Source organism: Papilio polytes, unplaced genomic scaffold (assembly GCF_000836215.1).
Source record: "Papilio polytes unplaced genomic scaffold, Ppol_1.0 DF824069.1, whole genome shotgun sequence".
In the NCBI taxonomy this organism is placed as follows: domain Eukaryota; kingdom Metazoa; phylum Arthropoda; class Insecta; order Lepidoptera; family Papilionidae; genus Papilio; species Papilio polytes.
This window is the reverse complement of record NW_013525135.1, coordinates 2,693,141-2,721,043: the sequence shown is the minus strand read 5'-3', so window position 1 is coordinate 2,721,043 and position 27,903 is coordinate 2,693,141. Positions and strand designations below refer to the sequence as shown.

General features: G+C 34.5%; 2 protein-coding genes across 2 annotated transcripts in view; one reads left to right on the top strand and one right to left on the bottom strand.

Moving 5' to 3' along the window:
• The window catches only part of LOC106100100, a 33,532-nt gene extending 10,267 nt beyond the window's left edge, over positions 1 to 23,265 (bottom strand). Inside the window, exons 1-19 of the mRNA XM_013278836.1 lie at positions 23,054 to 23,265; positions 8,726 to 8,837; positions 6,951 to 7,150; positions 6,725 to 6,833; positions 6,282 to 6,390; positions 5,704 to 5,823; positions 4,490 to 4,622; positions 4,125 to 4,203; positions 3,519 to 3,660; positions 3,083 to 3,188; positions 2,655 to 2,781; positions 2,415 to 2,505; positions 2,051 to 2,239; positions 1,677 to 1,824; positions 1,287 to 1,376; positions 1,100 to 1,212; positions 862 to 977; positions 439 to 539; positions 2 to 33 (exon numbers count right to left, since the gene is read on the bottom strand). Of these exons, the coding sequence (XP_013134290.1) occupies positions 2 to 33; positions 439 to 539; positions 862 to 977; positions 1,100 to 1,212; positions 1,287 to 1,376; positions 1,677 to 1,824; positions 2,051 to 2,239; positions 2,415 to 2,505; positions 2,655 to 2,781; positions 3,083 to 3,188; positions 3,519 to 3,660; positions 4,125 to 4,203; positions 4,490 to 4,622; positions 5,704 to 5,823; positions 6,282 to 6,390; positions 6,725 to 6,833; positions 6,951 to 7,150; positions 8,726 to 8,832 (2,112 nt within the window). The 5' untranslated portion in view covers positions 8,833 to 8,837; positions 23,054 to 23,265. The remainder of the gene's footprint in view (position 1; positions 34 to 438; positions 540 to 861; positions 978 to 1,099; positions 1,213 to 1,286; positions 1,377 to 1,676; positions 1,825 to 2,050; positions 2,240 to 2,414; positions 2,506 to 2,654; positions 2,782 to 3,082; positions 3,189 to 3,518; positions 3,661 to 4,124; positions 4,204 to 4,489; positions 4,623 to 5,703; positions 5,824 to 6,281; positions 6,391 to 6,724; positions 6,834 to 6,950; positions 7,151 to 8,725; positions 8,838 to 23,053) is intronic.
• Positions 23,266 to 26,222: 2,957 nt separating this feature from the next.
• LOC106100180 overlaps positions 26,223 to 27,903 on the top strand; it is an 18,600-nt gene continuing 16,919 nt past the window's right edge. Inside the window, exon 1 of the mRNA XM_013278939.1 lies at positions 26,223 to 26,463. The gene's annotated coding sequence lies outside the window, so the exon portion shown is untranslated. The remainder of the gene's footprint in view (positions 26,464 to 27,903) is intronic.

The window sequence follows — 27,903 nt, the reverse complement described above, 5'->3', positions numbered from 1 at the left end:
AGGACGACCGCCCGTACGGCATCGGAGGCTTGCCTGCAGACAACCCTCGTTAGTGTCCTAGGCCCTAGCGCTTGTATTGCAGTTATAATTTAATATTGTACAAAGCGCTACTCTTATTATGAAGCTGCAAAAGCGATTTGAAGAATGGTAATGGAATGTGAAAGTTTAACTACTAATTCATACATAATGTGTATCAATGCAATTTCTATCCTGTTTTGTACATGAAAACATACTTAGATAAATTGGTTTTTAAAACATTTAGACAAAAGACTACTATAATTACTTAAAAATAGTCGTGCTAATTTAATTTCTGAAGTTAAGAAGGGTTAGATATTTTAATCTACTCAATCTCAAAAGTTACAATGAACGAAACGATATCTAGATGTGATGGGACATGGTATAGGTAGTATTTGTATAGTGTAAGCATTATTTCCATACCAGTGCGTATGGCGGATGAGATAATATCGCGAGCGGCGCGTCTGCGGCTTTCCTCACCCGCTTTCTCCTCCACAAGCTTCGCCATCGAGTTCTGGAGACTTCTACAGGACGGACATAACTTTAGACATACGAATCATAATAAAATTATATTTAAATGGCATGTATTACGTCAGCTGAGCGTGTGTGATTCTATATAGGGAATTTACCGTTATTGCCAACTTTATTTGTCTTGTTCATTCGGTCAAAACGTGTCGTTTACTCGTCGTCAACGATTAATAATAATAATCCATGTAACAATTCATCCATTCAAAATATTACAACACTTAATACACTTAAATGTCAATAATAATAAATAAAACTGAGGAACCCGAAATATAATAATAATAACATACAAACTGCCATATATGTATGATCTAAACTGACCTCCTGGCGTCCTGCAGCAGTACTGTGGGGTCGACCTGCGGCGTGTTGTGCATGGGCTCGCTCTCCGTCTTCTTCACGCCGCTGCGGCTCGCCTCCCGGCTCTCCTCTACAGGAGCCTGAAAACAATTCATGTTTAAAAACACACATTCGTCAGTTATTTGATATAAGATATATTTCTATCAATATTGTTGGTAAGAGAAATTAATTTCCTTAGAACACTAAGTAATATTTGTGTTACCTGTGAAGGTTCTATTCCAATTTGCTGAAGCCGCACAGTGCCATTGTCCGGAGACTTGGCCGGCAGATCTCTGTCCTCACTTTGAGCTTTGGCTTTGGCAATCTTAGAAACAACTGCAACAATAATACAAAATAAATAAAAAATGTCGTTGAAGACACTTGCCAAATGTAATCATTTTGTTAAATACCTGGCTTAGATACATTTCGTTTTATCTCCGGAGCCGAAGTCAACGACGCGCGTCTCTCGAACTGTTCTTTGAAACTACCCACATGTCCACCTGAAAAATAGATTACAATTCTAAATATTGTGTTAACATGGTAATTTAGATAATAATACAAATGCAAAAGTTTAGATAGATGGATGGATATTTGTTAGAGTTAGATGTTGTAGCCTAAACGGCTGAACGGATCTCGATGAAATTTGGCATCGATGTATCGATCTAGCTAGATCTAGTAGTAGATAGTATCTTATGTGTAAACACATAGTCTACTATTTTATAGGCTGCTATTTTGTTATTCTTCGCGGACGCAGTCGCTAGCGAAAGCAAGTTAAACATAAATAAATGACACAATATTACCAATAGACAATTTCTTGGGTTTGGCGGGCGAGGGCGCGGGCGCGGGAGCGGGCGCGGGGGCGGCGGCCGGCGTTGGCTGCGTGAGGGTCAAGGAAGTCAGCTTGTCTGTGGTGGTCGCCACTGACGCTGGCTTCTGCTCCTCCACCTGCTAATAATCACAATATACAATCATACGCAATTTTTTAAAGGAATAAGTAAAATAGTTGACGAAATCTTTCACAATCTCACTATTAAGAATCGACAATTTAAAAAAAAATTACGTACTTGCCTTTAGTAAAAATCTGAATATAACGCATATAATATATATTACACCACATATATGTTCTTTAACAGTGATATAAATGGAAACATGACAAAATTACTTAACAGTTTACCTTTATTTCTTCTTGTTTCTCAAAAGGTGATTTCTCCTCGATTTTGGGGGAGGTGACCTTCTTGGTAGGCTTGTCGTTAACTTCTTGTTTGGGCATCTGCTTGACAATGTCGACTGTGGCATCTTTGGCGAGCTCCACCGGCGCAGGCGCTATCGTGATCGTCGCAGAGGACTTAAGGCACGGCTGGGGCTGTAACATTTGTAGATATTTAGTATAGGTGTTGCTCGCGACTTTGCCCGCGTGAAATTTGAAAATATATAGCCTATGTTACTCACTGATAACGTAGCTTTTTTGAGTGAGTTTGAGTTATATCTATGCATACAAAAATACAAATCTTTTTATTGGGTTATAAAATAGAACGCACCGGCTCATTGGAGAGGTCCTCGTCTGCGGGCGGCGAGTCCAGGGATCCTTCCTCAGGCAGCGCGGCCGGCAGCTGCGCTACGCTCGCGCAGCTGTGGTACAATAAAATTAGAATCATAATGGAACACTATTTTATGACTTTACACATAGTAGAAATTATAAATATTGACTATTACTTTATTGTGTACTATTATATTTTTGTGTACTGTAACGTGTGGATTGTTGGTTATGGTTTGTCTACCTGGCCACCTTCTCCTTCTTCCTGTGCAGTCCGCTGGCGGACATGGCCAGCTCCAGCTTGCGCTTGTTGTCGCCCGCCGACACGATGGTGCGCGTCGGAGACGGCTTTATTGCGTCCTCGCCGCCCTCTGTATTACACAAAGACAAAATTACACACTACTAGCATTTGCCTGCAATTCCGTCTGAGCGAAATGAAAAAAAAAATATATATTTCGTGTTTTTTTTTTTGTAATTTTACATCTGTGTCAAATTTCATCAAACCGTTGAGGCGTTCCGGTGATACCTTCTAACAAATTATCTATCCATCTAAACTTTCGCATTTACAATATTAGAAGATTCGATAGTGTTTTGTTTTTCTATATATTTTTTTATTTATCGAATTTCCAAAAAGACAGTACTAAAGTGTTATCTATTTGTTAGGTATCTTACCAGCGACTAATTCTAGGATTCTCTTCTCAGCAGAGTTGCTGGGCTCCACCGGGATCGACGTCGAACTGGTCAGGTCGGTGCAACTCTCCTCGGGGCGGAGTTCAGCCTGCAGAACACAATTAAAATTAACATACAAATTTAACACAGGTAAAATTCATTGAAATATATTTAACGAGCTGTCCCCGTGCGTCTTCATCCGCATAGGATTATGAAAACTTTACTTTATTGTTGACATTTGTGAAATTTCCAAATGTCAAAATTCAAATACACAAATGAAAACGAAGGACTTTGGCATTCGATAACAATCACCGTTACCATGGCAACCTGGGCTTCCTTGCTGGAGTTTGGAGTTTTTGTCAAATTATTTACTCCCTAAGTTTGATGGCGTGAAAATATATAGCCTGAAGCTGTCGTGTGTGTGTGTGTGTGTGTGTACCTCAGTGGGCACGACGACGGAGTTGGTGTGCGAGGCGGCGGCGGGCGCGAGCGAGAGCAGCAGGTCGAGCCGCACCGGCGTCTCCGCCGCCAGCGCCTGCGCCAGCTCCAGGCACGAGGACGGACACCCCGCGTTCACCCACCTACGTACGTATATTCAAAACTATTTTTCAACACCAAAGATTAAAAAAATATATAGAGGAAGCATAGTTGACACATTGATAGATCACCAGAACCACAATCTTACTAATATTATAAATGCAAAAGTTTAGATGGATGGATGTCTGTTAGAATTTGTAGCCTAAACGGCTGAATGAATCTCCATGAAATTAAACATAGATGTAGAGGATAGTCTGGAAGAACACATAGGCTACTAACTTTTATTCTTTTTATTTCACGTAGACGGAGTCGCGGGCGAAAGCTAGTGTCAATACAATTTAAATTAACTGCCAATAGGTGTCATTTAATAAAATGGAATTGTTTGACAACTTACATTCAAAGAAGTTGCCGGTGTAAAAATATTGCTTCCCGTGTCTAGTATACATGTTTCTTAAAGTTCTTTATTCAAGAAATACTTGTAACATGGCAAAAAGAAAGAAATACTCACGGATGATCACAAATGTAGGCAATATCGGCTCGCTTTAGCGGGTCTACTGTGAGCATGTCGCGAATAAGTGGGGAGGCGGCTGAAATAAACCAAGACATTAGAAAAATAAATAACATAAGCTATGGAGAAAAATGTAATATGAATTTCTAACAGTTTATTAAAAGATCTTTTTGGAATCTGGAGTTCGAAATTATATGTCATCACATCATCATCAGCTCACTATAAGTCCCCACCGAGGGGCTCAGAGCCAACCCTAAGTAAGGGGTAACTAGGCCATAGGCAAAGACAATTTCTCCAAAAGAAACTCTATGTAAATAGCAAAGAATAAAATTTCAATAAACAGATAGAAAATGTAATATACATACTAGATGGATTTTTAGGTTCGTAGTAGTCGCCGTTGCTGATCTGTCGCACAAGGCGCTTGAAGTTGGAGCCGTCGAAGGGCATTGCGCCGTACACCAGCGTGTACAGCAGCACGCCCAGCGACCAGCAGTCCACCTGCCGGAAATATATTTGTGATGTAACTACTCTAGACATTTTTTTCAATAACAATATAATCTCTTTCTGCATTAAGACAAATAAATAATGGAAACGAGATAAAAACGGTAAATGCAAAGTTAATTAAGTGATAAAGCGAATAAAACAATAAAACACTACTTATAATAATTATCATAGTAATTTTAAATTACTAATTGTCGCTCGCGACTTTGCCCCGTGACATTAAAAAAATAATTAAAGAAATGGCTTATGTTACTCACTAATATCGTAGCATTTTAATGGTGAAAGTATTTACAGTTTGAAATCGGCTCAGTAGTTTTTTTAGTTATTCCAATACATACAAAAATGGATATATTTACTCTTTATAATATTGGTATGTAGATTATAATTATTTTACATTTAAACTTTAAAGTATTCTCGGATTCCTCGTACGTACTCGTATGTAGACAATCTCCGTATTAATTATACCGTCAGTCATATGCGATTAATGTACAAGTTCTAATAATACAGGCGGTAGACATTGCTATAATAAGACCTAAAATTCCACACCGGCTGTTAAAGCTACATTCGTCAGTACCCCTTCAAATAATATGTCTACAATTTCAACTGAATAACGCAAATCTATATTAACATCATTAAGTAAGATTTGTACTTTTGTAAGATTTGTATTTTTGTATGTATTGTAAAAACTCAAAAACTCGATAAAAAAATCTTGCACCATTAAAAAGCTTTGTTATCATTGAGTAACATAGGCTATATTTTTTACTGTTTTCTTAATTTCACGCGGGCGAAATCGCAAGCAACAGCTAGTATCTTATCAAGACGAAATTCAATTAAATAATGAAGATTATTAAAAATCTTCACTCTATAATACTAAGTTGGTAAATGTAATAAAATATAGCTTTTGCCTGCGACTCTATCCGCGTAAAATTAGAAAAAAATGGAGAGTAGGCTATGTGTTCCTCCAGACTATCCTCTACATCTGTACCAAACATCATCGAAATCAATTCAACCGTTTAGGCTAAAAACTCTAACAAACATCCATAATATTAGTATGAAGTATGATAGACAGGGTTCTTACCTCTGGCCCGATGTATGGCGTTCCTTTAACGATCTCTGGCGAGGCGTAAAGCGGCGAACCGCAAAATGTAGACAATAACGAGGTCTCTTTAAACACGTTCGACAGACCGAAGTCGGCAATCTGTGGGATAAAGTACCAATTAATTTTTCACTTTATGTTTTACATAAATAAAAACTCGTAACCGCCTCGCACAGAAATGTTATAATCACTAAAGGTGTATTCTAGTATAGATTTAACAAGAGAGATATGGTAAGGAGTTTTTTAAGTAAAAATTTAACTTCTCTGAGTATTGCAGTACGAAATTCAATAACTTTACTAGTAAAGCGGTAATTGATCAGGTTATAATTATAATAATAGTTTTATAGTCCGTTCAAAGGTGAAGGCTTTATTAAATGGCGTTATAAAGTGTTCCAGAGCTAAAAAAACTACTCACTTCGTTTGTATGATGTTCTCATTAGAACCTACATTTAAGAGTATTGAAATCACTTTTAGGCATTTGATTCCTCATATTGTTTAGTAGCCTTAGTACCTTTAATTGTTTGTTGAGGAAATTAAAAAGTCAATAAACATATACAAACCTTAGCACTACCAGTGTCGTCCAGTAAGACATTTTCTAATTTTAAATCTCTGTGGCATATCTTGTGTATGTGACAGTAGTAAACAGCTGTAGCGATCTGACGGAACAACCTAAAAACATGGGATATTTAAACACCACTTGATATATTGAGGACAAAATGTGTCCTTTAGATCGAACAAGAAATGATACAATTCTCAAAACAAATGGCTAATCGGAATATTCGTAGAATTGATATTAAAATAACTTGATATATCATAACCTTTAAAATCCACAATTAAAAGATTGTGTGGGTGTTTTATGCACACGATCGTGTTCGCAATTTAATAGATTTACCATTTTATAAATGCATTTGAAACGTTAAAGTAAACCAATTAATCTTTATCTCTACATTTCTAATATTGAAATAACATGTTTCAATATAGGTAGACAAACAGGTTATCATACCTCCTTGCTTCTTCTTCTTCTAATACTTTCTTTTGGCTGAGGTAGTCGTACAGTTCTCCGCCAGAACAGTACTCCATAACAAGAATCATCTTCTCACTGTTTTCAAACACTGCAAGTTTAAAACAATATTTTTATACTCTATCTGTATTACCTCAAACTATAGCACTTTAACTAATGGCAAATGTATTCTATGTTCACAGAGTATTAGTAAGGTTATATATCTTACCTTCGTATATATGAACGATGTTGGGATGTCTCACTGAAGACATGATCTGCACCTCGCGCCGAATGCGCACCAGGTCTGCTTCGGACTCTATCTTGCATTTCTTTATCGTCTTGATGGCCACCTCTTGACCCGTCTTCTTGTTTATACCCAGCTGCACTTTACCGTATGTGCCTTGTCCTAATTTTCTAACTATATCGAATCTAAAAATAGAAAACATTTTTTTTAAATATCGCTTTAGTCCGGTCTATACTATCTATCTATGGGCTATTAACCCTCAGTAACTACATCTATTAATTTTTTTATTTCTATGTATAGTATATATAGGCGGTATTCTATATATAGGCTACATATAAGTATGCGATCTTGGCGTAATTTAACTATATTAAATCTTCAGCCAGATTCCTAAGTAATAAACCCTGCCGATCAAAAGCATACATACGATAAGAGATAATTTCCATGTAACATTCTAATAAGTAAAAAAGTTAACAAGGAGAAAATTATAAGCTGACGGGTATGAACGATCAGTAATACATTTATACAAGACAGTTGATAATTAAACGCCGTTGTCTCACACGTAGTCGGGATTAACGAGCGTGGAGCACGCGAGCCGGTGGCCGGTGGCGTTTATGTGATAATTCGATGTCAATGCTGCATACGGTAGCATACAACAATCAAGAATGTAAACACCTCCGCATGTAACTGGACATTTACACTACGCCTTTATTTTTTTTTTAATCAGTTCGGTGCTGAAATTAACGTTAAACTAATGTTTATGAATATTATAGATAATAGTACAATATTTTCTTAGAAAAGTACATTATCCTCAAGTCATTCTCAACTTGATTTGACCGGCCAATGTCAAAAGATGATCTTTATTTATTTTATGTGTTGTCTAGGTACGAATAGTCTAACTACGTATTTGGCAGCGTTGTATTCCCTTAAACCAAAGATCTCACAAAATAGTATAATACTACAAAATTCTAACTTATAATAGGAAATGCTAAACCAAACAAACACCACGATCTTGCTATCTGCCAACAAATAATTGTACGGTACATTTTCTGACAGTTCGTCCGACACTTTTGTCGTTGGTCGACCAGTCGGTATGCGCCACTGGTTTACAATTATAAGCAAAAACTTCCTCATTTCTTTTAGTTTTTGTAGAAAATAAAAACTAAATGACATTTCCAAACTATTTACAATTTGCAGCAGAAATTTGACTTTGTATTTTGTTTTTGTAGAAAAAAGTTGGCAGATTTTCTAAACCAGCATAGAAAATTTCATCAAATCCTCTCCTACAACTTGCGAACTTAAACAAGAAATATTTTAGTAATAAATGCAGTGTTCAAAATTGTATAAATAATGTATAGTTAAGATTAACGTTATCTAAACCTACGCTCAATATTAACATTCTCGCAACAGAAAGCTCGCACACGACGGCCGTGTGACGTCACCGATAACCTTTACGCCAGCGCCAGTGGGCTTCCAAGGTGCCCAATCTATAATTCTGAGACTCAAATGTGACCATGATAATATCGCTATGCGTTAGGAGATTTAGTAATTATTACTTGTAGTCGACGTTAACATTGAATGATTTATGCATGATGTATATACAATTTACGGAAATGAAAAAAAATCAGTATAACATAAGCTAAATAAGGTTTTGATATATTAATGAAGTAAAGGTGTAGAGATAATCTATTAGATAGCAGACATCCATGAGGATATATCACCCACGGCTACTTATACCACAAAGCAGCGAAGATATCACTCACCTCTGTTTGAGACGCAGTCTGTGGTCATGGAGCCGAACGTCGCCGGTATTCTCTATGCCGTCCATGATGTTGGTCGGCTGAGTACGTTTTGCTTCTCCGACCACCATTTTGGCTGGAAGAAACAGTTTTTAGTGTTAGATTGTAGTTGTATTTGTTGTAAATGTTCATCTATGGCTACCGAAAGATGAAAAACAATAAACTTATAACATACGTATGTTCAGTGTGTCCGTTTCCAATTTTAATATGAATTTCTACGTCCGTTAATGTTCTACTTCGTGGACAAATATTTTGTTACCAAGAGATTATAGATTTGGATTGTATTGATCAATTAGATTAGTATCAGTATTGGGGCGTCACATCTGTCGCGCGCCATGCCGCCAGCCAGCCGCCCGCCGCACGCCGCACGCCGCACGCGTCAGCTGCGAGATCATTAATTTGCAATGTCTCTTGATGAATGTTAATAAGATAAGGTAATGCTACCATACTTCTACAATACTTCAGGGTTTCCCTTGCCACGATTTAAAATTTTATTTTGGTTTCATTTTGTAATTGAATTCTTAAAATCTCAGATTTAATTGTCATACTTAAAACTTTATTTTAACTTTGCTACAACGCCTTTGTTGTATTTACTTTATAATAGTTAGATGAATGTATAGAACTTGTAAGTTTATCTTGCTTCGTACAAATATTTGCCTTAAATCAATTTTCGACTTGACTTTGCCGTCAGTAAGTTTGGGATATATTATAGACATACAAATTTATGGTAACCCTACGGGGTCACCAGGCGGCGGGCGCCACCATCCGTAACGGCTGCTTGACAGTTCCGAGCACGTATACACTCTGCTACGACTTTCGCATGGCCGAGGCGAGAAAGTAACGCTGCGTCATACTATTGTCATGGATATTGCGGAATTTGTAACATGAAAAAACTGTAAGCACCCTACTTTAACGAAGAAATTTATAGTGAAAACAATTATGTTATAATTTCTACGAATATTTTCTATGTCCTAAGGTTACGATTAAGCCAAAACAGTAACAGAATTCATAATTTTACAAATATCGAAAGATCGAATGTGCATTTGATATTTCCGTTTACTTTCATTAAATTATGTTCCTAAACAGCAAGTGTTATGATTCAATTTAGCGTACGCTAATTCACCGGGAGTATCATAAAGCCACCTACAGTTTCGTTACATTGACGAAAATATCCGGACACGTAGTGTCTTGCGTACCGCGATCTCACCGATGATGCAAACTCTTCGTTTTATAGAAATAACAAAACTTCTGTTACTAGGAACTTATTACTCAGCACAATTATAAACTTATCAAGAATTAAGGAAAAGTAAACAGCTTAATAAAAATTAAATAATAAAATTCGCCTGCTTTTAACTTACTTATCACCCGACAAATGACTACTCGTATAACGAATGTCATAGAGATAGGTGCAATTTGGATTGTAATTTTACTTCTTTCTTTAGTTGTCTTGACTAAGACTCCTTTATTTACAAAAAGTGCATTTTTGTTGATACACCAGATTTTACCTTTACAATAAAAAGTAACTAATGAGATGTGCGAGTAGGCGGAAGACATGAATCTGTCGACACCAGCCGCCTGCCGGAGTCACCCACTGAATTCGAAAGCACAAACTAAAACAAGGTGCATAACATTTAACAGACAGGAAAAAATACTGACATATTGAGTGTCTATCAACACTTAGGTCTATTTTTTAATCATCGTATGTCAAGTTATCTGTCTCTTTTACTCCCAATCTTCTCTCAGACTTTTACGCTCTTCGGAATATCTTTTAATTTAAGTGCCGAAAAGCAGTAGGATATTCATAAATCCTGGCATAGAGTTAAATCATAGAAATGTCGCGTTGTTTTACTTCGTATTGAAATAGATAGAGCACATTGTGTTAGAAGAGCTGTTGTAAAGTGATTGCGACCCATTTCAATCCACGCAGTCTCGCCTGACCTAGATAATCAACACTTTACGTACGCACGTCACGAAGTAAGCTAATGTCTTAAGAAATCTCTTCACATTCTATTCAATGACCTAAAAAAAAACAGGTACATCGTAATTTTTATTAACGATGCTTCAGCCACGTTATTTACAAAAAAAGAATATCCTATATATATTTCCACAGAGATTTATTTACCTGCGAAATATATTTTCTTTTAATTATTTAAAATTGTATTAAACCCGACTGAACATCACCGTTGGCATCCCGTATACAAACATACTTGAGAAACACATCTGTCCGTTTAGAAAAAAGCCTGGCTATATTAATGAGAGCCGTGTGCCAAACAGTTTTAATAACAATTCTAATAGTTTTTACAACAGCTGGAGGTACACTATGAGTGGCGGAGTGACTAGGCAAATTTTTCATAAGTAGCTATTTAGAGAATGATCGGTAGACAGCGGCGCGTGTACAGATGATGAAAGAGATACGTTTAAAAAAAACTAAGAATACAGTTGCTCCCAGCGGACGCGTGACTCACGACGAGGGCTTCCTAATCGAAAGTAAAGTGAAAATATAACACGAGTAGATTTCACCCACCACTTAACTAGTTTTTGATATATTTAAACTATCTACCTTACTATCTATATCTTGCATCTTTGCAAATGCAATTCATGAAAACGAAATTCATTCCTCGTAATTATTTCTGAAGCCTCAACAGCCGACGTCTAGTAATTTAGTATTGCTGTCTCAGTTTGATAATGCAACAAGATTTGTCTTTTTGCATTACAATGTTGAAATGCATAAAAACAAAAAATACTCTTGCCCTGCGCATACTCCATAAAAAAGATTTATAACAATATTTTTTTACAATGGAAACATACATTTAAATCCATAAATATAAGTCGCACAGAACATATTACATTTTAATTGAAATAGCTTCCCTAATGTCAGATACACGATACGTAAGTTATCATTATTGCCGTTACAACCTTGTTTATTACCAACAAAGAATTATGTACATCGATGTAATCTATGGCTTCCATCTAAATCTCCGTCGACTATAAAATCAATATCGATTACTATCGTAGACGTATTATGTAAAGGTCTAAACAAAGCGATTAGCTAATTTGCGTGTCGTTGAAAGTTATTTGTACAGGATGGTACTGTTAGTTTTTTCAAAAATGTTGTATTGTTTTATTTCTTTACTATAATTATTATGAGTTGAATTGACGTAATTAATTGAATACGATGTTCTAGTTACACCTACACTGATGAGAACTGGAACGAGCGTAAAGGCAAACCTAATTAAGTTGGTTAAATTAATTGAAACGTGGATAAACCTATAAAATAGAATTAGAATGAAGAAGATTTGCTATTCTATTTCGTAAATTCGAATCTTGTTTAGATTTAGATAAAATAATGTGCCCAAGAACTTCAATCGATATTTTGCATGATTAAAACTGTACCATCAGTTAAACATAAATATAAACGTACATACTATTGAAAATGCAATAAAGATATGTAATAAAATAAATATTTATTCCGTGGCGTGAGAACAGCGGCTTCATTCAATTGATTGGTAATGGACGGTAGCTGTTCCGTTAGTGAATTATAATCGGATTGCAGGCAACTTCTCATTCAGAAAACTCAATTAAAACGTTAAGTTAATTACACGAATAATTGATTTAATTAGAAAAATAATTATAAAGAGGAGTTTATTATCAAGCGATTTTAATAAAAGGTGTGCCAGTATCCAATGGTTACATTTCGTATGACGTTTAAATTTAAAGAAAAAAATATGTTCTTAGACTTAGATCTACCGACACCTAAAAGCTCTAAATCATCAGTCACAATTTGTAGATGTCTTCAAGACTATGAATGATAAAAGCTTATGTTTGTTGGTTATATCATAATTCAATGGAACTTTTAAATAGATCTGCTTCGGTCCGAACTAAAATTCAAGCAACACAAGTACACATAATGAGCATGCGCAGTCTAATGATTTATATAGCAACTGACATTTTGTGGGCTCGCAATATTTAACGTTCGTAACGCGCGGCGTGTTCCAAAATATAAAATTAAATTATAAGTTTTTGATCATAGATATAAGATTTATTAAGCTTTCTAGATGTGACGTTATTTTTAAAATTTGCTTTAGCAAAGAATACCTATGGTTACAAAATGAAAATGATACTCTATTCTAACATTAAAATAAGAATGATTTGTATTTTTCGATTTTTGTATGTATTAAAATAACTCAAAAACTACTGGACCGATTTCAAAAATCTTACACCATGAAAAAACCTTTATCAGTGAGTAATGTTTTTTTTTTTATTTCAAACGGACGAAGTCGCAACCAACAGCTATTCAATAGTAATGACGTTAATTGCAAACAGAAATGCACGTATCACGTTTTTCATATATGGTTGCAGCAGACAACTAACAAGACAACTGAACCAACAGTAGGCATTAACAAATGTAAGACAACGATCCTTATACAATAAAACAAGTAAGTAATTTATGGAATGTATCCGAGTAAAGCAAAGCTACAATGTAAATATGAATAACATGTTATCAGGCATATGAAGCAAATATTTGATTTTCATAATTACTTTTACTTCAAGTTTATAGGTGACTTATTTGCACTTGTACCTGTTTGTTCCGTTGGTTAGGTTATATATTTCAGCACTTAAAAGTTAGATAAACGTAACTTATTCATTTTATCAATAACCTGTTAAATAAGTGTAGCCATCTATATGTAAGTTTTTAGATACATTTATTTAATTACGTAGATACTACAACATAAGATTACCAGGATCAAATACAATCGCAGACTCCTACGCACGTATTGTCCACAAGTAAACATCGGTTTATTGTGATAATATAATTAAATTATGAGTTCAAGGCCCAAACATTAAACAATGAAGCTATTAAATAAAATACATGTTCATAATAAATGCGGTTTGAGATACAGAAATACTGTTAATTGAAATAATTATATTGGGAGTAAATAGGAATTCTGCAAAAATTTATAGTAACCAAATTTATATTCTAATAGCACAAAAAATATTTTCACTACTTGATAGTTGCTAAGTCAACGACAGAGCACAAATTAAAACTAAAGTTTAGAGATACGTACTAATAAAAAAGAAGAATATACAAATTCGCTACGAACTAATAAAAACTTCTCATAAGATATTTGACATTGAATGCAAAACAATGGCACATCTAATTCGATATACCCGACAGGCTCAGTCGAGCGGAAAATAGAATGTTTCTGCTACAAAATTTTCAGTAAAGTAATGAACGGCACTTCCTGATTCTTAAATAAACGTCTTTCTTTTGATACAGGTATCCAAGGAGTAAGAGCTAGCAGTAATAGTATCTAGGTCTCAAAAATATAGGTTTAATGAGTTAATATTACTATGATTATTAAATCAAATTTATAATAATAACTGATTACAAAATACAATCCTTTTAAAAACTTTAAGTGCTACCGGACATGTTGGTTAGTTTCCTTGTATGGTTTTCTAACGAGCGTGCATCACGAATTGGGGCAGTATGTGCATAGGTGTCAATGTTTATCGGTCGGAAGTGTCGGGGCCGCTACGACATTGGCGTCAGGCGAACACTCACGTCGGGAAAAATACACCGCAAGCGGCCAAATAACACTCGGGATAGTGTGGGGCCGGCGTCGCGGCGCCTCTATAAATATCCATCGCGCAGCCCTCCTCCCTCCGGCACCCGCACAGTTCTGCTGATCGCAATATAGACGCAAAGTATAATTCTTTAATGGAAAATGCAAACGTCACGTGTTCACACATAATCCCACGTCCTGTTCAGTAAGCAATTTAGCGCCGTCGTTGTACTCAAACGTCCAATTATATTCCAACGCCAAATAACATTCCGGGAATAATCCCTCAGAAGCAACGGATATAAGCAAATGTTTTTCATTTTTCTTCTAACATTAATATCCGTACTAGTGGTCGTTCAAATCTTTGAAAACTCAAGACCCAGTCCTGTCCTGTATATATCGCACGTCAGTAAATTTGAAGGCGAATTTTATTAGATTAATATTAACTGTGAACAGTTTAGCTGCACATAATAAATATGACTTTTAATAGCATAAACATTTTATTATATGCCATCGAAACAGGTGCTGAATTATATGGATAAGTGTTGCCAAGATTCAGACGCAAAATGCTTCTGCAAACAGTATTAACTGATTATAAACTGTACACAAATCTTGGTTCCCGACGTTGTACAATTTTCTTATAGTAACTTAATAGGACAATTTGACAAATTCTACATGATATGGCCACATGCTTATAGTGAAGGACACGCGAATACGAGAAGAAACTAAAATAAAATTTAATGTGAAAATAAATTCCTTATCTGGGTAATATAAACGCAATTTAAATATCTAGGTTAAATGTAAAGTGGGCGCAGGTGAGACCGGATGGCCCATAAACAGAACCATGTGAACAGAGCCATCGGCGTGTGTCTCAGGGGGAAGGGGCGGCAGGCGGGGAAAGGGAGGGGGTGTAGGTACGTTTTTAACGATCCCACAGTGAGCCAATCGTGTTCGTATCCCGGAAGCTCGACCCGAATAGTGATGTGCACCGGCCAGACCCTCATTACTAATATATCTTCTACCAAATAATTTTGGATACACATTTGTAGATTATATACTGTCAACGATAAATAAGAACCTTAACTTCCAAATTATTTATGACATACACACAACTAAATAACAATGTGAACCAAATTACTTGAAAATGTGATCGCCCTTTTCAAAGTTTATCTTCAGTTCTATGGTCGTTTTGCCTTTTTTATTGTGTAAGTATTGTTAGTCAATACTATCAATTACTTGATAGAAGCCAGGCATCAATAGCTAGTATGATAGAAGATTACGTGTACCAAATTGACATAGGAGTGGTAACAGTAGTCGTCCATCCCTGGGCGTCATCAGAGCGCTGGCTGGGATACAGCGAGAGATGCCGCGTGTGATCGCGCTATTTATGTCCACACACCAGTTGAATAACCTCCAATCAACTATTCGCACTTGCTTCGCCTACGATTCCCGCTGACGTGGACACATGGACTACACACATTGTGACCGCACACTAACATACTCTCAGTATTTTATACCACCTTACGATTTATTATCACGGTGAGACATAAAAAACAAATAGATTATTTTAAACATTATACGATGCACACAAAAAAGAAAATATTTCGTGTGTAGGCACATGTTTTGTTATCTAAGGGAAAAGGTGATGCGTTGTCTTCTGTACTATGTATGATTTTATCTCAAGTGCATAACGGCAGTGAAAACATTTGTAACGGCTAATAGAGGTATAAAGAGTAGTGTGCACTGTTACGTCTCTTAAACTCAATAAGAATTAGATTAATACATTTCAAACGGCATACAGCAAATAAAGTAAGACAATCAACGCTATTTTATAGCTATAATAACTACAAACCAATGGTTAGCGATTTCACTAGTTAATTAAACACTGATATGATAGACAATCTGTTAGTAGAGTGTGAGGAGATCCGGAGAAAGCTGTAACACATAATTACTTTTGCAAAAAATCATACCACGAACTAGTTTCATGACATAGATATCAGCTTATGTAGACTCAATAAACAGGACAATGCTTCCTAAAATGCTTTGTAAGCAAATTGGGTTAACTGTACTTGAGCACGAACTATCGATATCTGAAGCGAGGCGCAGTTCTAGCGAAGTGTTTGAGAGTCCTTTTGTTGTGTGGGAACGGATATAGTTCGACACTTAACTGCCCCGTTACTTTATTTTTAGTTAAAAATATCTTCCATGAACAAAGTTCCTTTCTTGATAATTTTGAGCAAAAACGAAAAATTAAAAAAACGGAAACCTTTTAGTGTGAAATTTAATGGTATGTTAAAATATTTTTTTCTAATTGTCATCGTTAATCAAAGCTAATGGGTAAAATAAGTTGCATGACACATTAGTTAAGTGTTGTGGTCAAATAGTAGCTTAATTAACGTAATGACAATTATTACTTAATTACATTAATCATAACGAAACTCACGGAACCATCGATAATGTAACTTTTATTGCGTTTAAGGTAATTTGATTATAATTATTTTTGTGACTCTATCAGCAGATTTCAACTATTAGGAACGACTACTCCAGCATCTACATTATTCGGTTTGAAGTAAATCGCTTTGAAAGCGCTGTAGCATGATCATCAAATTAAAAATCGAAATTACATACGTAACTGTCCTTTGGCAGCAAATACTAAAGACCAAGTTATCATTGCCTAAGAAACATTCATGTCTTCATATTAAACAGAAAAAAATTACTTTTATCTTTAATAAACAATTAGAGAACGTAACGATGTACTTCCAGACGACAAGGTACCGGCATAAACAACAGCGCAGTACGCCGCGCCGCGCCGCTGCATATATTTTTGTCGTAAAACTTTATAATTTGGCAAAGAGTCTAGAGCTCGGAACCGATGGATGTACCAGAAATAGAACATAATTCCATGCTGCTGACTCAACTGAACATTTTGCCCTAATTCATATTTATATAACGCTTTAAAGAGAGCGTTACTTACGATAATTGTATCCTGATATAGTTGAGGCTTAAATAAGCATTTTGGATTACGTTTGAACACGCTATTTTTGGTCTTAACATTTCTGTAGAAAATTAGTGATAGAGCTCAATGTATTCTGCGAAATTCATCGAATTCACTAGATTATTTTTCACTACGGAGAACATATTTAATACATTTTAGTATATCACAGAAATTCATTCGCAAGACAACAAAATTGTCCTTGGCGTGCATTGAACAAACATGTACATTTTATATATAAAACATAGTATACATTATCAGAATATTCAGATCATTGTAATATTATAGTTATGCTAAAGTAAAATTTTGTGAATGTTAATTCAAATATTCACTAGATAAACCTCATAAATAAACTTTTGGCTTATACAACCGGCGCGAATTTATAACCTGTATGATCGTGGGTGTCGTGTAACACGGTCAACAATAAATATTAAAGTTCTATAATTTTAAACCCGACAGACAATACTCTATGATCCTAGCTTTTATAACCTATACACTAAGACCACGTTCACATTAAACTTATTAAAGTTCGCATTCGAACAAAAATAAGCGTATGTGGACAAGGCTTTTACAATCTTCGAGATGCTTAATTAATAAATGACCTTTTCTAGTGTTATTAGCTATATCAAAGACCTTGCAATGAATGTCGAACTAAGGGTCAAGATTCATACATGTAAAATTTAAGTACACAGACGTTTGTTGGCAAATGTTCCTAATTTGTATCATGTTGTAAATTTGTAAACGAAACGCATCATAAAAAGTTTAAAAACACCCGCTACTGGTTGTTGAACAATTAAATAAATACAAGGAGGCATTGGAGGCAATCACCACTACTATCAATTCAGCGACAGAACACTTTAGTTTGGACGCCGGCCAGAGAGACAGCATCGGGCACAAATATTTACAATAATTAATCCTTACTAACACGCTGTCATTGAACGAACGTTAGTCTCTGTTTCGGTCAAGCGCTCAAGAATAATTGCCTCATCATCACCGATATTAAAACGATCGAAAGGTTCAAACACTACATTTCGCTCTGCTCATATTGGCAAAGACAAATTAGGTTCGATGCGACTGACCTGAATCGATCAACAATGTTAAACATTTACACATTCATCACCATCAGCTCGCCCTTTTCCCTACGGACCGTTTACACAGTACACAATACTCTTTCCTACATCTCTATCACCAGTCATATCTGAATTTACTCCCTTCTTACACATATCCTTTCACAAAATCTATTCAAAACATTTACTTATTCAATTAGTTAATGTAATGAATACAGATAATTTAAAAGACAATAAATGAATTAGCGATACTAAATTCTGACTGACGTGTACCAAAACTCAGTTAACAATATCAACATTGCATTATAATATCGTGTACAAATGTCATTACATTTTGCCTCAGTTTGGGTGTAACGTGTTCAAATAAGGCGCAATAACAATTAATTGATATCGATCGTGACTAATGCTATTCGTATAGCATTCGAAGTCTGTTCAGTTTCTTCACGTTCCTTATAAAGTGGATTTACTAAGCAATTCGCTTGAGCAATAAAATTTACTCAAAAACGGTCAGTCCAAACTTGCATGAATCACGAAACACGTCTGAGATCGTAGCACAAACATTCAATATTTATTATTTACATTAACAACATCCTAATATTTTAAACCTTTCCTTGTTCATCATACAAAGGATTTCTGAGTAAATTTGTATAACGGGAAAATTTATATTGTTAATGCAGACACTGTTTCCGTATAGTCAGGTCTACCTTTTGCTTTATAATTATTTAAAATGCACTGTTGTTTTTTTTAATTTAAAAAACGTATGGATATAAATTGTCTTTTATAAACTTTAAGAATTTTAACATATCTTTGTGTCAACTATATCAAGAACACTTCACAAAAACAACCTATATGCTGATAAGAACTAACATTTGCCCACTGCGTTCTATTGTTTTTGAATTTTCAATAAAAACGTTACCACCATTGTCTTGCACTGTTACTCTCCTAACAAAAAAAAAACTATTACAAATTGTAACGTAGATATGACCCTGAGGATGCTCTATTTCTAGGGGTAACAACGACCTCAATATCGCTGAAACGGCTGGAGGTCGAGCGTGGAAAGCCGATAATCATGTTAGAAATTTATGTATCAAAACGCAAGGGATTAGTACAGGTCAAAGATAATTACCGTCTGACGCTAAATGACGAATATATCCTTTGCTATAGACCAATTAGACTAACCTATAAGATTATTTTCTTCTGATCTCCAATTCACATTTATACTTGTATGCATGCCGCAAAAGAAATATATTTCAATACAACAAAAAAGTAAATTGGTATCAAGGTAAGTCGAATAATCGTTTTTAATTGCAAATCTAATCGCTTTTACGTCGGCGGTAAGTCATAAAAATACAGGAAACTGTATCATAGCGTGCCTTTATCAGATCATGTTTATGGCATTGCGGTTGACAGACCTTCGAGTCTAAGACTCGATTACATTGCGATCATTCATTTCATTGACATAAAACTTTTATTATCAGTATCAGGCTTTGGTATTAAAGGTAAAGCAAGCTTAAAGTACAGTAAAAAAATAGTACTTGCTGGGGATATTACTCCAGATTTAACAAACTGGTCACCATTAAATTAAATAAGTTTCTACGCTATCAACAAGCAAACAATACAAATCATATTTAGGTATATAAAACTGCGATTCCACTAATATCTTATTATCTAAAGAGGACCGAAAATACGAACAAATACAGAAAAAGCACTATTAAAAACTGTCCATTACAAGTATAAACATTATTCGTAATTGATTTTATGGACAGTGTAATTTTGCGCAGTTTAGAGGACGGCGACACTAAAACCGCCAGACGGCAACGTATCCGTTACAATGAACCCTATTCCACAGTCACCAGAATACATTCGATAGCTAACAACGAAAAGGATTTAGAAATCAATGACCCTAACTTATACGTGACAACAGAACAAAGCAATGGCGACTCGTTTATTACAAACTTTTTTTCTTAGAGTTAAAAATAAACACACAATCGCAGTTTTGATTAGGAAAAGTCAACTCAAGAGTTTCATGCAAATAAGCTATGCAGTTTTTTCCTACACAATCAAATTAAGTTAAGTTTACTTAAGAGATTTGAGGGGTCTAAATTTACAACAACTATTAATGATACCAACGTGATTAAAAGGATTTTGAGCAATTTTAATGATTGGCTTATTATGTCAAATTTTCTAATAATCAGTGCGTTTTTTTTGTCAGTACTGGCTTGTCAAGGTGTTACTGCAACCATTCCAGATTACGATAACTTAGACGACTATAACTCCGCAACTGCGTCATTGTGAACGTGACTTTAACCCTTTTGCGTAACTTCCTGTCTTTTATAACCACTTCGATACAACGGAAGCGGTATTTTCAAACGGATACATCATTCTCAACTCTTTTAATAAAAAAAATATATTGATTGAATCAAATTGTTAACTAGCAAGTGCAAGATGCAAGAATTTTTCATGAATTCTATAGAACCTTTTTTAATTACATGGGTGATCTGAAGGGTTGACAACTAGGCCCACGGGACATACTCGTACGCGGACACGGCTTTGAAATGGTACATGAGAGTCTTAAAATAAAGAAGTCCTCGATATTTTTAATGGTTATATTTTCTATAAAAATGATTCCTGAATCATCCATTCATAAAATAATCTATTTTCTATTTTCTAAAGGCTTTCTTGCAATTTTTAACACGAAAAATTCATTTTAATTTATGTAGCAAAATAAAAAAATCAACATGAACTAAATTAGTAAAACATTGAAAAAGACAATAAGATGAATTGTACAAGACTTTATGTAAACTATACTATATATAGCTATTCCCGTGCGACTTCATCCGCATGAAATTATGAAAATTGTATTTTATTGTTTACATGTGTCAAAATATCAATTGCAAATGTCACAATGACATGACATGATGACAAAGTATGGCAACATTGCTTCCTTGATGTTGACAGCAACTTATGGTCTCTTTCCCACATTAGGGTTTTTATCCAAAATATTAACCCCCTAAGTTTAATGGCGTAAAAATATATAGCCTAAAGCGTGTCGTAAGTGTAGGGCTTTTTATTACAGAAAGAATTAATCAAAAATATGCTGTGATTGCTGACATCCTTTGCGACAAAGAAGTGTGTGTTTATGTATTAAATATTTGTACTATACACTATTACACTAATCACAATGACTGCCATTATTTCTTTGAATGTCTAATTGATTTAACTATCTACAGTATAAGGTAACATTAAAATCATAACATACTTAGAGTATTTTCTCTTGTTATAATAACATTCCTCCATTCTAGATATCTTGTTATGACTTTGTTATAGTATAAAAATAACATTCTAGCCATAGTCATATGAACTATAATTTCATACAAGTTTGATGTTGTAAATACTGATTAAAAATTCCTCATATTTGTTGAATCTATTAATGTAAATTTTGATCAACCTGCCCTCGTCCCTTCAGAGAATTGGTACAGTATGTATTGCTCTTACATACATCTTGTATCAGCCGTCATATCTGAATTCACTGTCTTCGTATGTCTATCATCTTTTCGGAATCCATTCATACTTTCTTCGGTCTTCCTCTAACCTTGTAGCCATCTACATTCAATCTTAATAGAAATGCCAAAAATGAGATATAAAATGCAACAACAAACAATGCAACAAAAATATGCTCATTGTTAATGTTATTAAAATTATTTATGAATTAGTATACCTATTCTCTTAAGAATTTACATATTTGTGTAAAATTATAATAACAATATCCACTGAAGAAATTTTCAATTAGATTTTAATGTAATGGTCATTGTAAGTCAATTATTGGAAAGAACATCCTGATATTAGTTTGATTATTTTTAAATATACCCATAAGGAAATTAATTACAATAACACAATATTTATAGCAGAACAAATCTGTCCTTTCAACTATTCACCTACCTAAAATCTAATTAGGATTCTATTGGAATCTACCACTAATTGTCATAATTCTTTAAAATTCATTCTCTAACTAAGCAATTCTTTCTAGTGATAAAAATTTAAGAAAATGTTTTATAATCAAGTGTGCTAGATCAACTTGACCTAATTATAATCTATGTCACAACAGCCGTGTCCACAGTTTCGGAAGCTACTGAGAAAAACTGCAGACCTAGTTTAAATTATAATTTTAGAACAGTACAGAAAAAAAAAATATCTAAAAAGTTTATGCTTTTTGAAATAACATTTCTTTATCTAAATTATTTTAATACATCAAATTAAATAAAGTTTTTTTTGGTGGTATAATGAAAACAAATGGACTCTGTGTTGAATAAAACATTGGTATGCAACTGTTAAAATATTCCAATTTTTAATATCTACAAATGAGCGCACGATGAATCACCAAGCTAAATGTTTACAGCAGTTGGTATTGCCTGCACTGATGTCATGTAAACTCGAGCCGCAGCACCAATAACTCAGACGTCCATGACTTTTATATACCGCCTAAAGGCACGTATTAGAATTTCACAGAATCTAAAATTCACCAAAGCAGCTGACGGGACACCATACCCAATGAATTTATTCTTATGTAATGGTCCTATAATCCTGGTTGTTCCTAATATAACTGATCGATTTTAAATATATCAGATAACATGACAGTCAAATATTATTTTATGCGTAGGAGGAACTAAAATACCTTTATTTTATGTGTAATCCAATATCCAGAAGAAAGTTGAAGTCCTGTTTACACACGAGATCACTGTCATTCATGTAAATTAACACACTATCACAAAGCAACACTACACAAATTTTCACTTATAATTAATAAATTATGTGAAAATATCACATAATGCGCCATTTTCGCAATAAATTCTAAAGACAGCAGTCGGCAATCGCTGCCATCTTTTTTGTCAAATGTCTTTAGACTAAATATAGCGCTCCGAACGAACTCTAGTGTTATTTTTAGACAATAAGATGCAGCATTTCAAAGAATTATTATAGCGCCATCTACCTAAAACGAAGTTAACCAGTTGTACCAAAAGATGGCGTTAAAAACAATGCATGTGTCACGTACAAATCCTGTACATCGCCTGTTTGGATTTTGCCCTGGTTAATTGCAATTAAAATAAAAATAACACCTTCTCTTAATTAAATATGATGTAGGTACTTAGGATTCTGTTTTTTTGCTGTTTGACAGTAAAAAATGTTTGATTAATTTAATAATTAGCAAACGTAATCCATGTGTAAAAATGCATAATTTAATGCTTTGTTAAGATGACTGAACGAAATCCGGTTGACACAATACCCCAGTGGAAAAATATTTGGAATACTTTCGCCTACACGGATTTCTGCAACCATCGACCCACATTTTAAACGCCTTCAGTGAGACATTGTATAGGAAACTTATTTGGTTGTTCTGCGCGGGTTACATAACGTAATCTTAATGAGCATGTCACCAGTTTTCTTCTCGTATTGTTTAGAAACACTCTAGTCTTTTGCAAGCTCATACAAGTCGAAGTATAAGGACTAACGTTCTTTATTTGAGCAATCACAACGCTGTCCTACAAAAGGCAAAGGAAAAAAACGATATATTAAACACAGCCAAAGACAATGAGTCTCTGTTTTTTATTCATATACACAAATCGAAACTAGATATGTTTTTAATAAAGAACTTAATTTTAATATTTAAGAAACTGTTTCAACAGACTTTGGGTTGACTTTAATGAAATTAGATGTGACAAATTATCGTGAAATAAGTCTTGACGGGCGTTAGATAGCTGGGATGGTCTTGATCCGGGAATCACATTCCCAATTTCATTTCTTCTTAGCCCTATTCCATTCCATAATTACAATTATTAATTTTAAGTTACTCGTTCCACGGAGTACTAACATTAATAATTATCTCTTATAAGTGCTACGTAACACTGAAGTGTGTTCGTCATGGTTGTACTTATTCGCGCGTTAGGTACGGGGCGGTGAAAGTATTTTGTGCAATGATGCAAACAGCCTGCAGCCGCGAATGGAAACCGCTAACTATATACGTCACTTAACGCTGTAACTTAACCACATGCTGCACTTAACAGCAGCGATCAAACTAAGTCCAAGTTATTTTAAATTCATTGCTATATATAGTCTACCTGAAACTATACAACAAAATAAAGTAACACACTTTTAATAGTATTTAACTAGTTAGACTAATCTTTAGTTTTTTTTTTATTGTGTTAATAAAATTGCTTAGTGCAGTTGAACTCACACAAGTGTAATATCAAATCGAGCTTTGTGACCAAGTTTTCTTCCTTGATAGTCCTTTACTTTGTACACAAAATGCGAGCATGTTTGAATCTAATTATATTTGTATTTTCAATGTTAAGGCATCGCTTTTATCCTCACATTTCTTTCCGCAACGTCTACGGTTATACGATAACAACCAAAAAGAGGTTTTAAAAGCTTTTAGTCCACATGGAAACTAGCCCAATGCAATAGGAGACCACATATTTAACATTTTATGTAACCATAGACACGACCAAGTTAAAAGACATCAATAGTTTTTAAACTATGATATATGAGGTAATAAAAATAACATAAATTACAAAAATTCTTTACCGCCTACACGAATAATAAACATGGATTGTGGAAGTAAGGAATGTGTGTCAAGAAATGAATGTAATTAAATTAAATTGTTTTATAAGATTGTATCAAAGCCATTATAGCCGCGCCGAGAGTACGTGTCTGGTTTACGATGATAAAAAATAACATTACTTACTTTCGTATCATAACTAACTTAATCACGCAAGTAGAATAGGCTAAGTGGCTTGTAATGCTGTATACTTACTGATGCTTTAAAAATATGCAATATTTTTTTTACATATAAGAAAAGTTGGCAAACTAAATGGTTTTTGAATTTACTTAAGTAAATTTCTATTGTAACTTACACGTTAGAACTTTCAAATTCATTCCCTGTACTAAAATAATCTATTATTGATAAGGCTAAAGCTTAATAATATTGTTCATAATAATCCGTATGTTATATGATTAAAACGAATTAAAGAAACAAACACATCCAAATATGAGAAAAGGGTCCTTAGAAGAGCAGTGGAAGATGAACGACCCTCAAATTAGTTTAAATTAAAAGCTACAGTCTCCAAATTTCAAAACATTTTGACGATAGCAGTTGAAAGGTTTTACACGGCCAATGGAACAGTGGGCGCGGAGACGCGGTTACGTCGTACCTAAGCAGCGGAAAGCGGAAGTAGCGACGTAACTTCCAAACTTCCCACAATATTAAATACTTAGATTGTTTTACTATGCAGGCACTTTACCGGAACATTGGTAGAGCATTCACTTTGGTTATGCATTCTATTGTAATTACACAAAAATTCTTAAAGCATAACATGTTTTAACACTAGGGAACATATTTCAGAAAGCTTTAGGTAAAATTTCGCTTTTCTACATACAATAGTTTTAAATGAGCTTTGGAAGTTTTGAATGCTTGTCAGTAGTGAGCTTTTAAATTCGATAGTCGAATCTTAAATAGGTCGTAACTATGTGCATAGCTGCCTAATTAACTATAAGAGGACGGTTGTTTGTTGATTAAAAATTAAGAAACATTCAATAAATATTCACGCGTAAAACTTCCAACTTTAGAAATACGATACAAGGAAATGTTTATCCGCAAACAATTGCATTACGTCCGGATATAGTATTTCCGTTACTGTATACAGAATTATAAGAATAGAATCTAAAAGGCATTTTTAAGAAGCGATGCACAAAAGAGTACTGATGTAACTGGCAGCTGCGGCGCGCAGTGGGAAGCCACTTTTCTCTTGAGTTTCTCCACCGCGCCATGCGCAAGCGCAAGCGCACTACCGCACGCCAGTCTACCGCACGACGCTGACAGTCGCGCGCGTCTTTAACAATAGTATTTACAATTTTTAACCTTAACACTATCGTAACAGAACACAAAATCAGTTTTTATCGACAATCGTGTGAAGTTGTTGCAAGTGTTGTGTTTGTGAAGTTTAATAGAAAGTCGACTTTTTATCAAGGCTAGTGTGAACGAACCAATTGTTTTGTATTTAACAAATCGTGCTTGGAAAACATTTAAGTGTAAGTTCATTAAGTTAGACCTAAGTGATATTAATTAATAATATTGTGATACCATAAAAGTAATTTGTGTTTTCTTAAATGTTTATCTAATTACAATTCAAAGGAATCATAATTACTTAGTAAAAGTAATACGCTATTAGAAACTTCCGCGTTAATCATTATAATTTTTATTTCAAGCCAGTATGTAATATGCTAAAAAGTAAAATTATACATTTTCGTACTGGACATTACGAGTATAACTAAGTTTCATTCGATAGATAGTTAGTTAGTTAGTTTAAACGAATTTGTTAGATAACAATTAACCTAAACATTACGTATAAATAAACTATTTACGTTTATGAATGAAGAATCCAACGCATCGACTGAAGAGCATTATCTAACAATCTATCATAATTAGACCACTACATTACGCAACTAAACAATAATAATATTTATTATTTTCCAGTGCGTAAGTTCTTTAACAATAGGAAATTATTCGATAATAACGTACGATAATAAACAACTGAGCAACCTACATCCACACTGTCATTACTTTTATACCTATTCTGACTAAGAACAATCGATATCCCACGGCACATATATTAAATCGATTACATTTTCTTAGTGTTTTGTGTCAATGGTGTGCAATACAGTATTGCAATTCTTCAGCAAAAAAGTTCCACATTCGAATTCACAACATGAGACAATTGCAGTCCCGTGAACGTCGATAGTGATGAAACGGCTTGTACGTGATATATTTATCAATCGGTTTGTCTTTACGAAAGTCCGTAAGCAACAGTGTAACGGTTGGCGTACTGCGCTTCTGGTATGTACCGAAACACGTTACGTACGCTCTAACGGCATATTAATTGCACTTTATCATATGAATACTATTGTTTACTAATTCGTTCGTCGACCACGTGGGTTTCTTTTGGCTGTATTCAATCGGTACTGAAACTTTGTTAAGCTTTAGCTCGCAGATTACTTTGACTATCTGAAATTATAATAAAAAGTAAAATGTATGCCTCCAGCCAGTAAATGCAAGGGCTATAAAAATGACAATTGACACGCGAATTTGTACAAATAATTGATTTCCACTGTTTGAATATAGTGATCCCAATGGAATCGAAGTCTTCTTTTTTATCAGAACTAAGTTATAATTGTGAATACGAATAATACTGACAATGGTAATTGTGCTTGCAAATATTGTTCGATTGTTAATTAGAGCACAAAGTTAAAACATAAATAAGAAAATTCCTACAGAGAAACGACAAATTAAGTTAGTGGATTTTTTCCTCCTCGAGAAACAAGTTCAATTCAATGCATGAAATTATGATAATGCTTGAGCGCCGCACATTGGGCTGTATCAAGTTGCTCCATAGACAACTTTATCTGATGTTTGAAATGTCTCTTTTTGTTGCTTGAATGTGCTTTGTATCAGTAAATGCATACCTTATAACG